Here is a 14,680-nt window from a genome sequence, read left to right as displayed (position 1 = left end):
ACCTTTTGCATTTAACTCAATGGTTTATTACAAGGATCAAATGAAATTTAAAATATGTATTAACGATCAAAGTATAACTTGATTTAAAGAATTCTTATTATTAAAGAAATTTGAGAGTTAGTACTAAAAACAAATCCATAGGTATACAATTTTCCATGAATATCTACCTAAATAAATAGAAGATCCTCTGAGGACTCTGAGGACTGACTTCTATGAATGATAACTAAATACCTAAAAGAAGATTAAGGGCTTTACTTTTTGGATACTATTCTAGATGTTTCCATTGCCAAGTAAACTCTTTCATTCATTATAACAATAAGCAATACAGTCATTTCAACAGAAGTAAGATGTAGCTCTCTAGGTATATTAGGCCAGGATAAAATTACTGGAGTTTAACGTTGAGGAGTTACCCCCAAATGATTGAGGAACCAGCCAAGGTTGGTGCTGCGGTTCAAGGAACTCATCAAGGACCCAGGGGTCTTTGAGAGTTCACCTCTTTCTATCCTTGGCTTGCAGCTTTCTTCCTCAAGCTCATAAGATGACTGCTGTTCCTCCAGGCACAAAGTCATTATTTCAAGTGGGAAGAAGGGTGAAGGTCAAAGGGAAATATTGATACGTGCTAGCTGAGTCTCTTTTTATTGGGAAAATGGGAGCTCTTTGGGAACTTCGACACTACAGGCTTCCACAAACATCTCATTGGTCAGATCCAGGTCACTTCATCATCCTTAGTTGTAAGGGACCCTGAGGAGATGAGCATTTATAACTTGATACATTGTCACCTTGAACAAAATTGGAGTTTGTTAATAAGAAAGAAAGGGAAATGGATATGAATAGGCAAGTAGCCATGCCTGCCACACTCCTTCAGCTAATTCTGGCATCTTTCTCAAGAGTTCTGGTGCCCAATGACAGGAAGCCCAGAAAACTGGGAGATTCTGAGTTAGTGACAGCTCTCTAAAGTGGCTTTTAGCCTAGCCTGTCTGTCTTCCCCCAGTGAAGTGGGAGAAATTTCCTGGATTTTCTCTTTCCTGGTTCCTTTTCCCAGCTAAGTGATTCCCTGACTCAGTAGCCTCACTCCTGGGGCCAGTGGATCCTGCCTGGTAAGGATCTAATCATCATCCTGGACAGACTTCCCTAACTAATCCTAGGAGCAGTTGCCTGAAATGTGCCAGGATAATTCGTTGAGCAAGATCCTTGGGCTATCAGTGGGCTGTGAGTTGTCATGTGTATTCTTCTACCCTGGTAAAGTTATTTCTTGAGGCTAACAGAGAGCACTGAGACATTCTTCTACATTGAGAAAAGTTTTCTGCTGATAATGTGATCATTTAGGCATTCAGAAAGAGAGGAAAACTTTGGTTTCAAGCTGGAGAGTTTCATTTTGTTTACTTACCTCTCACCCTCCACATTTAATTGTTGCTTGAAATTGCATTTCAGATTTGCACATCATACAGTCCAGATTTACCAGAGCACCGTCCGCTTACTGGCTGGTTTCCCTGTGTCACCAGTGGAAATAGCCCTCAGGATGAAGGGAGTAAGCAGCTAAAAGGTACCCTGGAGAGAGACGATGAGGTTTGGCTCAAAGTAAGTGGCCCAAATGGATTTTTGTGAAGGCTGTGGATAGATTGTGCATGTGTGTGTGTATAAATGATGCATTGGAATGGCTTGTCAGGAGATTTTCTTTTATCATCTCAAAGTTTTTACATCTTGAATTTATTTTCATCTCTCTTTGAATGTTGGACTTTTCTTTATAAGCAATCATTTTATCAAAGTATAATATACACATAGAAGAGTATAAAAATCAGAAGTGCACCGATCAATAAATTTTTACAAAGTAAACATCCTCTCTAACCACCACACAGATCAAGAAACAGAAAATTAACATCTACCCCCAAAAGGCTCTCTCATTCCCCCTCTAATTTATTATATGACAGAGGTATCTACTATTTTTACTTCTGCCACCATAGATTAGTTTTGCCTGTTTGCATTTTATGTAAAAAACTTTACAGTATGTACTATTTGTGTCTGATTCTTTCTTACTCAACTTTCTATTTGTGGGATTCATCGTCTGCCTTACTTAGCAGAAAAGTTCATTTCCGTTACTGTGTAGAATTCCAGTGCATGAATATGTCATACTTTATTTAACCATATTGATGGACCTATAGTTTATTTCTAGTTTTTCTGTACTGTGTATTACAAATAGTTCTGCTATAAACACTTCTGTACATTTCTTTTGGTGAATGTGTATAAACAATTGGGTATATTTGGAACTGTTAGATCATAGTTAGGCAGATAAACAGCTTTAGTAGATAATCCCGAATGATTTTCCACTTCGTTGTACTAGTTTATACTCCCACCAGAGGCCTATGAGTATTCCAGTTGCTTTACATTTTCACCATTACTTGATATTTAAAATATTTAAAAGTCTTCAGTTTAGCCATTCTGTTGGGTATGTAAATGTACATACCTGAGGTTTCAATTTGTATTCACATGTTGGCTAATGAGATTAGGAGACTTTTACATGTATATTGGTCATTTGTAGATTCTTCTTTTTTTTTTTTTTTTTCTTTTTATCTGAAGGGCATATTAAAGTCTTTTGCTCAATTTTCTATTGGACTGCATGTCATTTTCTTCTTAATTTATATGGTTTCTTTACAATTTTATGAATGTAAACACTGTTCCAGTTATGTTATTTAATATTTTCCAACACTCTGTGGCTTACTTATTTTTACTCTTAATGGTATATTTAGATGAACAGAGTTCTAAATTTTACTAAACTTTAAATTATCTTCCTGTTTCTTTATGGTTAGTGCTTGTCATGTACTGTATTTAATAGTCTTTGCCTACCACAAAGATATAGTTTCCTATGTTATCTTCTAGAAATGTTATTGTTTTACATTTTATATGTAGGTCTACAATCCATTGGAATTTTTGTGTATTGTGTGAGATAGGGATCAAGATTTTTTTCTCCCTAGACCTAGAACTACCATTACTCAAACTAAAATTCTTTTCTCCTCTTTGCTGCACTGTGTCACCTTTGTCGCAAATAAACTGGCAACATGTATGTGGAGATCTGTTTGTGGAGATTCTACATCTTGTTCTGTATATCTGTATACAGACTGATCTGTATATCCTTGCATCAGTGTTACACTCTTAATTACTGTACATTTTTTATGAGTCTTAAAATAAAATAATGTAAGTCCTAAAACTTGTTCCTTTTTTTCCTGATTGTATTGACTATTCTTGGTCCTCTGAATTTTCCTATAAATTTTGGAATCAGCTTCAATTTTCACACATAGAAAAAAAAAACCTGATGCAATTTTGGTTGGGATTTTATTGAATCTCTGAGTCAATTTGGGGAGAGTTTTCTCTCTCTTTTTTTTTTTTTTGCGGGATGTGGACCTCTCACTGTTGTGGCCTCTCCCGTTGTGGAGCACAGGCTCCGGACGCGCAGGCTCAGCGGCCATGGCTCACGGGCCCAGCCGCTCTGCGGCATGTGGGATCCTCCCGGACCGGGGCATGAACCCGCGTCCCCTGCATTGGTAGGTGGACTCTCAACCACTGTGCCACCAGGGAAGCCTGAGTTTTCTCTTTAAAATACTGTCTTCTAACATTTTCTTTGAGCTACTTAAGTCTTTAATTTCTCTTAATGTTTTATAGTTTTCTGAGAAAAAGGGAATTGAATTTTATCAGATGCTTTTTCTGCATCCACTGAGATGACCATTATTATTTTCCCCGTTGTTCTGTCACTGTCTTGATATACATTGATAAATGTTTAAATGTTAAATCAACATTAGATACCTGGGGAAAATAATAACAACTTGGAGGCTATGTATAATCCTTTGCCAATAGTTTTGGATCCTATTTATGAATATTTTAAGTGTTTTTTTCATTTATATTCATTAGAGATTGGTTCCTACTTTTTTTTTTTTTTTTAATTTTACTATCTTGTCAGGTTTTATGATGAAGGCTAGGTATGACTCCCAGAGTAAGTTTCCTTTTTTCCCTAGTTTTCTGGAATATTTTGTGAAATGTTGATGTCAATTTTGGAGGAATTCATCAGTAAAGCTATCTGAGTCTGTGTTTTCTTTAAGGAAAATATTTAAATATGTGTTAAAATTTTAAACCAAATATTGAAAAATTTGGGTTTTTTATTTCTTCTTAAGTCAACTTTGGTAAGTTGAGTTTTCTGCCAAGTAATTAGTCCATTTTTTCTAAAATTTTGAATTTATTGGCATTAAGTTTTTAGTAATGTTCTCTTATTTTAGTTGTAATATTTCTAAGCTCCCCAGGACTTTTTCATTTATGCTATTGTTAATTTTTGGCTTCTCTCTTTTATTTTTTTGCTCAGTCTTGCTAAAGATTTATCAGTTTTATTAATCTTTTATTAATGTTTTATAGAACCAAAGAATATATGTGTGTATATATATATTCTTATATATATAAATATACATATATAAACATAAAAGGAAGGAAATAATGAAAATAGCATTATTTCCTTCCTTTTATGTTTACATTTAACTTGCTCTACTTTTTCTAGTAACTGAGATGATGCTTAGATAATTAATTTTAGCTTCTTTCTTTTTAAAATATGTGCATTAAGGCCACAAGTTTCCTTCTAAGTGTGACTTTAGCGACATACTACAAGTTTCACATCTTACTTCTGTTATCATCCAGTTCAAACATATTTTATAATTTTTTTTTTATTACTTTTTTGATCCCTGAGTTATTTATAAGTATGCTGATGAACTTCCAAACATTTGTGGATTTTCTGGTTACCTTTTTATTTTTGACTTATAGCTAGAGTCTTCTGTGGTCAAAGATTATCTTTGGTATGGTTTCAAGCCTTTTTAATTTGTTGACCCTTGAATTATGGAATAGCATCTGGTTAATATTGATAAATATTACATATACTTTGAAAGAAATATGTAATCTGAAATTATTGGATATAGCATTCTATATATTTAACATAGATCAAGTTCATCCATCATGTCGTTAAAATTTCCTATATCATATATATAATATAATATATATATACATATTTTCCCTGATATTTTGTATACTGTTTCCATCAGTTACTGAGAGATATGGGTCAGACTTTCTTACCATAGTCTTGAATTTGTCTGTTTCTCTTATTTTTGTCAGTTTTTGATTTATATATTTTGAAACTATATTATTAAATATGCAGGCAATTCTCACTCTGTAGTGTGGGACCACAAAATGACCATGTATCATAAAACTATACAAAGCAAATTCAGTAATCGATGGGAAAAATTATAATTGTTACATGACCGTTTTGACACGATATTATAAACTCTTATTTTCAGAAATATATGTGAAAGGAAGTGAAAAAATAGTAAATTTTAGTTCATTATAATTAAAAAAAAACATTACAAACAGAGAATTAAAGTGTTTCATTTCTTCGTTTAAATAAAAAGAAAACTACCAAGTGTAGTTTGAACAGTGCTTGCCTTTTTTTTTGCTTCATATGACTTACATTACAAAGCAAGCAGTTTTTCTGTGCCTTTGTGAATTGTCATATTCCTTTCTAAGTTTGAGCAGCTTCCAACATTTTATAGTAATTTGCACTTTCAAAGTTATGAAACATCTCTGAGAGTTCTTTTCATGTGAATTTTTCTTGGCATCATTTCCTCTGGGACATCTTCATCCTTTTTGTCACAACCACTTTTCTCATTTTTGCTGATCATTTCACTTTCACTAAGTTCCTCTGGCTGCCAATCCAGTCTCTCAAATGGCAGCAGCATCAACATTCCCACACTCAGCTCTTTTGTCTATAACTCTATTTACCTTTAATTCAAATTTCACCTCTAGCATTATAATTTTTTGTTTCTTTGCTGCACTTTCATCCTTGCTGGCTGATCCCCTCTTTTGATTATCAATGTTTGTGAAATGTCATGTGGGTAAAATGTCACTGGGAGATGAGGCAACACAACTGCACACTTTTCTGCCTCTGTGTGAACTGAATAACAAATACACATTAAACAGTCAATGACAGTTTGAAAGAAGTGATGTAATTGGTCACTGATCATGATTCTCAGTTGTTATTTACATGGTGACTTGTGGATGGAAAGCCTATTAATGGAGTTTGTACTTTCTACAGTTACAATTATTTTTTGGTAACTGAAATTTGAATCATATCATTAGGACTCTGGTATTATATAACTAAATTGTGATAACTGATATTTTTGTATATGGAAACTGTATAAAGTGAAACTACTGTCAGTAGATAATTTTAGAATTTTTATACCTTCCTGGTGGATTATCTCTTTTAACACTAAGAAATGTCTCTCTTTATCTCTAAGAATATTTTTTAATAGATCTTTATTGGAGTGTAACTGCTTCACAATACTGTGTTAGTTTCTGTTGCACAACAGAGCAAATCAGCCATATGCATAAACATGTCCCCATATCCCCTCCCTCTTGAGCCTCCCTCCCATCCTCCCTCTCCCTCCCCTCTAGGTCATCGCATAGCACCGACCTTATCTCCCTGTGCTATGCTGCTTCTTCCCACTAGCTATTTTACATTAGGTAGTGTATATATGTCGATGCTACTCTCACTTCGCCCCAGCTTCCCCCTGACCCCGTGCCATCAAGTCCATTCTCTATGTCTACATCTTTCTTACTGCCCTGCAAATAGCTTCATCAGTACCATTTTTTAAAATTTAGATTCCATATATACGCGTTAGCATACAGTATTTGTTTTTCTCTTTCTGACTTACTTTACTCTGTATGACAGTCTCCAGGTCCTTCCACCTCAGTACAAATAACTCAATTTCGTTTCTTTTTGTGACTGAGAAATATTCCATTGTATATATGTGCCATACCTTCTTTATCCATTCATCTGTCGGTGGACATTTAGGTTGGTTCCATATCCTGGTTATTGTAAATACTACTGCAGTGAACATTGTGGTACTTGTCTCTTTTTGAATTACGGTTTTTTCAGGGTATATGCCCAGTAGTGGGATTGCTGGGTCATATGGTAGTTCTATTTTTAGTTTTTTTAAGGAACCTCCATACTGTTTTCCATAGTGGTTGTATCAATTTACATTCCCACCAACACTGCAGGAGGGTTCCCTTTTCACCACACGCTTTCCAGCATTTATTGTTTCTAGATTTTTTTGATAATGGCCATTCTGACTGGCCTGTGGTGATACCTCACTATAGTTTTGATTTATATTTCTCTAATAATTAATGATGCTGAGCAGCTTTTCATGTGCCTCTTGACCATCTGTATGTCTTCCTTGGTAAAATGTCTATTTAGATCTTCCAACCATTTTTTAATTGGATTGTTTGTTTTTATGATATTGAGCTCTATGAGCTGTTTGTTCATTTTGGAGAGTAATCCTTTGTCTGTTGTTTCATTTGCAAATATTCTCTCCCATTCTGAGGGTTGTCTTTTTGTCTTGTTTATGGCTTCCTTTGCTGTGCAAAAGCTTTTAAGTTTAATTAAGTCCCATTTGTTTATTTTTGGTTTTATTTCCATTACTCTAGGAGGTCAAAAAATATCTTGCTGTGGATTATGGCAAAGAATGTTTTTCCTATGTTTTCCTCTAAGTGTTTTATAGTGTCTGGTCTTACATTTAGGTCTTTAATCCATTTGGAGTTTATTTTTGTGTATGGTGTTAGGTAGTGTTTTAATTTCATTCTTTTACATGTAGCTGTCCAGTTTTCTTAGCACCACTTATTGAAGAGACTGTCTTTTCTCCATTGTATATTCTTGCCTCCTTTGTCGTAAATTAGGTGACCATATGTGTGTGGGTTTATCTCTGAGCATTCTATCCTGTACCATTGATCTATATGTCTGTTTTTGTGCCAGTACCATACTGTCTTGATATACTGTATAGTTTGAAGTCAGGGAGACTGATTCCTCCAACTCTGTTTTTCTTTCTCAAGTTTGCTTTGGCTTTTGGGGGTCTTTTGTGTTTCTATACAAATTGTAAAATTTTTTGTTCTAATTCTGTGAAGAATGCCAATTGGTAATTTGATAGGGATTGCATTGAATCTGTAGACTGTTTGGGGTAGTATAGTCATTTTCACAATATTGATTCTTCCAATCCAAGAACATGGTATATTTCTCCATTGGTTTATGTCATCTTTGATTTCTTTCATCTGTGTTTTATAGTTTTCTGAGTAAGTCTTTCACCTCCTTAGGTAGGTTTATTCCTAGGTATTTTATTCATTTTGTTGTGATGGTAAATGGGATTGTTTCCTAAATTACTCTTTCTAATTTTTCGTTGTTGGTGTATAGGAATGCCATAGATTTCTGCACATTAATTTTGTATCCTGTAACCTTACCAAATTCATTGATTAGTTCTAGTAGTTTTCTGGTGGCATATTTAGGATTTTCTAGGTATAGCAGCATGTCATCTGCAAACAGTGACCGTTTTACTTCTTCTTTTCCAATTTGTATTCCTTTTATTTCTTTTTCTTCTCTGATTGTCATGGCTAGGACTTCCAAAACTATGTTGAATAAGAGTGGCAAGAGCGGACATCCTTGTCCTGTTCCTGATCTTAGTGGAAATGCTTTCAGTTTTTCACCATTGTGTATGATGCTTGCTGTGGGTTTGTCATATATGGCCTTTATTATGTTGAGGTAGATTCACTCTATGCCCATCTTCTGGAGAGTTTTTATCATAAATCAGTGTTGAATTTTGTCAGAAGCTTTTTCTGCATCTATTGAGATGATTGTATGGTTTTTATTCCTTAATTTGTTAATGTGGTGTATCACACTGATTGATTTGTGTATATTGAAGAATCATTGCATCCCTGGGATAAATCTCACTTGATCATGGTGTATGATCCTTTTAATGTGTTGTTGGATTCTGTTTGCTAGTATTTTGTTGAGGATTTTTGCATCTATGTTCATCATTGATATTGGTGTATAATTTTCTTTTTTGTGATATCTTTTTCTGCTTTTGGTATCATGGTGATGGTGGCTTTGTAGAATGAATTTGAGAGTGTTTCTCCCTCTGCAATTTTTTGGAAGAGTTTGAGAATGATGAGTGTTAACTTTTCTCTTAATGTTTCATAGAATTTGCCTGTGGATCCCTCTGGTCCTGGACTTCTGTTTGTTGGAATATTTTAAATTATGGTTTTAATTTCATTACTTGTGATAGGTCTGTTTATATTTTCTAATTCTTCCTAGTTCAGTCTTGGAAAATTGTACCTTTCCAAGAGTTTGTCCGTTTCTTCATGGTTGTCCATTTTATTGGCATATAGTTGTTTGTAGTAGTCTCTTATAGTCCTCTGTATTTCTGTGGTGTCAGTTGTGATTTCTCCTTTTTCATTTCTAATTTTATTGATATGCATCCTCTCTCTTGTTTTCTTGATGAGTCTAGCTAAGAGTTTATCCATTTTACCTTCTCCAGAATCAGTTGTTAGTTTTATTGATCTTTGCTATTGTTTTCTTCATTTCTATTTCATTTATTTCTGCTCTGATCTTTATGAGTTCTTTCCTTCTACTGACTTTGGGTTTGCTTTGTTCTTCTTTTTCTAGTTGTTTTAAGTGTACTGTGAGATTGTTTATTTGAGATTTTTCTTGTTTCTTGAGGTAAGATTGAATTGCTATAAACTTCCCTCTTAGAACTGCTTTTGCTGCATCCCATAGCTTTTGGGTTATTGTGTTTTTGTTGTCATTTGTTTCTATCTATTTTTTAAATTTCTTCTTTGATTTCTTCAGTGATCTCTTGGTTATTTAGTAGCACACTGTTTAGGCTCCATATATTTGTGGGGTTTTTTCCTTTATTTTCCCATGTAATTGATTTCTAATCTCATAGCATGTGGTTGGAAAAGATGCTTGATATGATTTCAGTTTTCTTAAATTTTCCAAGGCTTGATTTGTGACCCAAGATGTGATCTATCCTGGAGAATGTTCTATGTGCATTTGGGAAGAAAGTGCATTCTACCACTTTCAGGTGGAATGTCCTATAAATATCAATTAAGTCTATCTGGTTTAATGTGTCATTTTAAAGCTTGTGTTTTCTTATTTATTTTCTGTCTGGATGATCTGTCCATTGGTGTAAGTGGGGTGTTAAATTTCCCCACTATTATTGTGTTACTCTCTATTTCCCCTTTTGTGGCTGTTAGCATTTGCCTTATATATTGAGGTACTTCTATGTTGGGTGCATAAACATTTATAATTGTTATATCTTCTTCTTGATTGATCTTTGATCATTATGTATTGTTCCTCCTTATCTCTTGTAACAGTCTTTATTTTAAAGTCTATTTTGTCTGATATGAGAATTGCTACTCCAGCTTTCTTTTGATTTCCATTTGCATGGTATATCTTTTCCATCCCTTCACTTTCAAGATTGAAATCATCTGTCTGTGTCCCTAGGTCTGAAGTGGATCTCTTGTAGACAGCATATATATGGGTCTTGTTTTTGTATCCATTTAGCCAGTCTGTGTCTTTTGGTTGGGACATTTAATCTATTTACATTCAGGGTTATTATTGATATGTATGTTCCTAATACCATTTTCTTAATTGTTTTGGGTTTGTTTTTGTGGGTCTTTTTCTTCTCATGTGTTTCCTGCCTAGAGAATTTTCTTTAGCATTTGTTGTAGAGCTGGTTTGGTGGTGCTGAATTCTCTTAGCTTTTGCTTGTTTGTAAAGCTTTTGATTTCTCTGTCAAATCTGAATGAGATCCTTGCTGGGTAGAGTAATCTTGGTTGTAGGTTTATCTCTTTCACCGTTTTAAGTATTTCCTGCCACTCCCTTCTGGCCTGCAGAGTTTCTGCTGAAAAATCAGCTGATTACCTTATGGGGATTCCTTTGTATGTTATTTTTTGTTTTTCCCTTGCTGCTTTTAATATTTTTTCTTTGAATTTAATTTTTGTTAGTTTGATAAATACAGGTCTTGGTGTATTTTTCCTAGGGTTTATCCTGTATGGCACTCTCTGTGCTTCCTGCACTTCGGTGAATATTTCCTTTCCCATGTTAGGGAAGTTTTTGACTATAATCTCTTCAAATGTTTTCTCAGACCCTTTCTTTTTCTCTTCTTCTTCTGGGACCCCTATAATTCGAATGTTGGTGCATTTAGTGTTGTCCCAGAGGTCTCTGAGATTGTCGTCAGTTCTTTTCATTCTTTTTTCTTTATTCTACTCCTCAGCAGCTATTTCCACCATTTTGTCTTCCAGCTCACTTATTCGTTCTTCTGCCTCAGTTATTCTGTTATTGATTCCTTCTAGTGTTTTTTTTTTCATTTCATTTATTGTGTTGTTCATCTCTGTTTGTTTATTCTTTAGTTCTTCTAGATCTTTGTTAAACATTTCTTATATTTTCTCAATCCATGCCTCCATTCTATTTCCGAGATTCTGGATCATGTTTACTATCATTACTCTGAATTCTTTTTTAGATAGATTGCCTATTTCCTCTTCATTTATTTGGTCTTGTAGGTTTTTACCTTGCTCCTTCAGCTGTGACATATATTTTGCCATCTCATTTTTTTTTGTAGTGGATGGGATTTTGTTCCTGTTTTACTGGTTGTTTGGCCTGAAGTTTCCAACACTGGAGTTTGTAGGCTGTTGGATAGAGGTGGGTCCAGGTGCTGAGATGAGGACCTCTATGAGACCTCACTCTGATGAATATTCCCTGGGGTCTGAGGTTCTCTGTCAGTGCAATGGTTCAGACTCAGAGATCCCACCACAGAGCTTCTGCCTGACCCCTGGCTCATGAACCAAGACCCCGCAAGCTGCATGGGGTGGCAAAAACAAAAAAAAAAAGGAGAACAACAACAAAGTAAAAAATAAAATTAGGAAACTAACAGATATGTTAGAAAGAATATAAAAATAAAAATATAAATGAATCAACAACTGGAAGGTACAACTGTACCACAATAGTAGAAAAGAGGAGGAGGGGAAAAAAAAAGCAAAAGCAAAAGGGGGAAAGGCCTTTGCTGTGGATGGTGGGACCTAAGCAAGGGTGAGGTTTGGGCAGTGGGAAGGGCCTATGCTTAAGACCCACAGGCCTGGAAAATGCCCTGGGAGCTGTAGGGGGAAGGGACCCAGACATGTCCCCCACCTCTGGTCTCAGAGGGTGGAGGACCTCACCTGGGAGCTCAGCAGGCTTCCTTGACTCAAATGGGTGGGGCATATGCCCTCCTCTCCTCTCCTGCTCCTCTGGTCCTGGAGGGCCCCTCCCACCTGCCTCTCCTGATCTCCCCAGCCTCCCTCATATGCCCCCAGGACCCATGCAGCCTGGAGGGGGGGGTACCAGACTGGGAGCTCAGCAGGCTCCCCAAGCCCAAGTGGGAGGGGCAGTCGCCCTCCACTCCTCTCCCATTTCTCCCAGAGGGCCCCTCCCACCTGCCTCTCCTGATCTCCCAGGACTCAGGGGCATCAGTCCTGTCTGGCCTCCACTGCTCCTCTGCCTGCAGTCCCTGCATGTCGTATTGTTCACTTGGGTGTTCCTCCCATCTCCTTGGGCATCAGGGTCCCTCACCAGCAGCCAGCAGGCGCCATAGTTCTGGGGAGACGTTAACTTGTTGTCTTTCCACTCTGTCATCTTGACTCCACCTATCTCTAAGAATATTTTTTGCTGTACTGTAAACTTTGTCTGATATTAGTATAGCTATACCTTTTTGTTTATTTGCATATTGTTTCCTCTTCCATCCTATTACTTTTAATCTTTCTGTGCAATTATATTTAATATGCTTTGTTTGAAGTCAACATATCTTTACATATATAAATAATATATATAAATCTAAATCTAACAAATCTCTATATAAATAAATCTAAAATTCTCTATTTTCCAATTACAGCAGTATTTAGTCCAATTACATTTAATGTAATTGATGCTTAGTTTTAAATCTACCAACAAACCATTTGTTATTCACTTGTTCCTCATGCTCTCTGTTTTTTTTCTATTTCTTGCCCTTTTTAGATTAAATAAGTAGTTTTATTATTTTATGTCCCATTCTATCATTTTATTAGTTATACTTTTATTTTATTCTCTATTTTTTTTACCCTAGAAATTTCAATGTGGGTCCTTAACAGGTTAGAGTCTGCTATGAATTAGCTCTCACAGTTTCGTAATCAATGAGTAACTTAGAATGCTTTGTCTCTATTTTCTGTTTCCTGGCTTTTTTAAGTTAAAATGATTTAAAATTACCTAATATTTACCTTTCCAGTGCTCTTTGGTCCTTTCTACATTTCTGTGCTTTCCTCATTTTTATTTAGCTTGAAGAAATCCATTTATTATTATTTCTTAACATGAATCTGCTGGCAGTGAGTTCTTCCAGTTTTTGTATAGCTGAAAATATCTTTATTTGACATTTATTTTCAAAGAGTATCTTTGCTTGGCATAGAATTCTAGGTGGCCAGTTGTTTTCAAGAATTCGAAGATGTTATTTCATTGCCTTTTTACCTGTATACTTTCTTTGGAGAGTTAGCTGTACCATCTGATGTACATTACTTTGAAGGCAATGTCTTTTATTCTCTGGTGCTTTTAACATAATCTCTTTGTCTTTTGTCTTCAACAGTTTTAGTATGATGTTCCTAAGCCTGTTTATCTTTGCATATATCTGGCTAACTGTTTGTCAGTCTTCTTGAATCTGTAGCTTAATGTCTTTACTTGCCCTTCCTGTTTTGGACACCAAATTACATACATCAGAGCTTTATGCTGTTTATATTTTGTTACTTTTATCTTTGTTCTATTTTTCATTCTTTTTTTTCCCTGCATGCTGCAGTCTGATTATCTTATGCTGACATATCTTCTGTTTCACTAATCCCAAATATTACACCATATAATTGGCTGTTAAACTATTTATTATATTATTAGTATCAGTCATTTTATTTTTAATTCTAGAATATGTATTTAATTATTCCTATAGGTTCTCATTTTCTTTAAAATTCTCCATCCTGTAGTCTATTTTAAAAATATATTAATCACAATCATTTTAACATCTGTGTCTGATAATACTAATATCTTGGTGACCTGAGGTCTGTTCATGTTGACATTTATTTCTTAATTATCATTCATTTAGGCATATCTCCTGTCATACTGGATAGTGTCTTAACTGAATATCAGACACTGAAAAATTGTGTAGGCTCTGGCTAATGATATCTTCCTTTTAAGATGATTTACTTTAAAAAATGTATAATAAAGTTTGGGAAAGAGCACCTTAACTTAATTAGTACTTAAGTTGACTCAAGCTGGTGCTTCTGTATTAATGAGCCCTGAAATGTTTCATAGTTTCTTTTCTCCTAAGGCCTAGTCCTTCAGGGGTCTCAACTAAAAGCATGGATTGGGTCTTCTACCTTGATAGTCTCTGAAGCACAATTTCTATTTCCTCAACAATACATGCCTGCTAAAAGTTCTGCTTAGCTTTTTGGTCTTTAATCTACCCATTTCTGCTTAGCTTCTTATACTCTTATTCTTCATAGTTTAGAATTTGAAAATACATCAGTGGCAATAGTGGCGCCGAATGTTAGGTTATCTTCAATGTGGTGTCTTTCTTTTTGAGTCGCTTCAGTCCTGACTGCCTTAGTTGCTCTCAAATGCTTTCAAACTTTATTTTTAATTTATTAATTTTTTTAAATTGTTCTTTTCAGGAGTATATGTTCTACTATAAGTTACTTCTTTATACCTGGAAGCAAAAATCTCCAACTGGAATTTTTAAAATGTATGTCAATTAGCTACCTTGTATATTTTAGGTTTGCACTCTAT

The 14,680-nt window shown here is 35.1% G+C and overlaps 1 protein-coding gene across 3 annotated transcripts in view; it reads left to right on the top strand.

Annotated features, from left to right (window-relative positions):
* Positions 1–14,680, top strand: part of PAPPA2 (pappalysin 2) — a 328,458-nt gene that overhangs the window by 148,308 nt on the left and 165,470 nt on the right. For all 3 annotated transcript variants that reach the window (XM_067031083.1, XM_059051959.2, XM_067031094.1), the window contains exon 11: positions 1,432–1,578. In XM_067031083.1, coding sequence (XP_066887184.1) covers positions 1,432–1,578 — 147 coding nt within the window. The remainder of the gene's footprint in view (positions 1–1,431; positions 1,579–14,680) is intronic.

The sequence above is a fragment of the Kogia breviceps genome, chromosome 1 (assembly GCF_026419965.1).
Source record: "Kogia breviceps isolate mKogBre1 chromosome 1, mKogBre1 haplotype 1, whole genome shotgun sequence".
Taxonomy (NCBI): domain Eukaryota; kingdom Metazoa; phylum Chordata; class Mammalia; order Artiodactyla; family Physeteridae; genus Kogia; species Kogia breviceps.
This window is presented reverse-complemented; position numbering and strand designations above follow the sequence as displayed.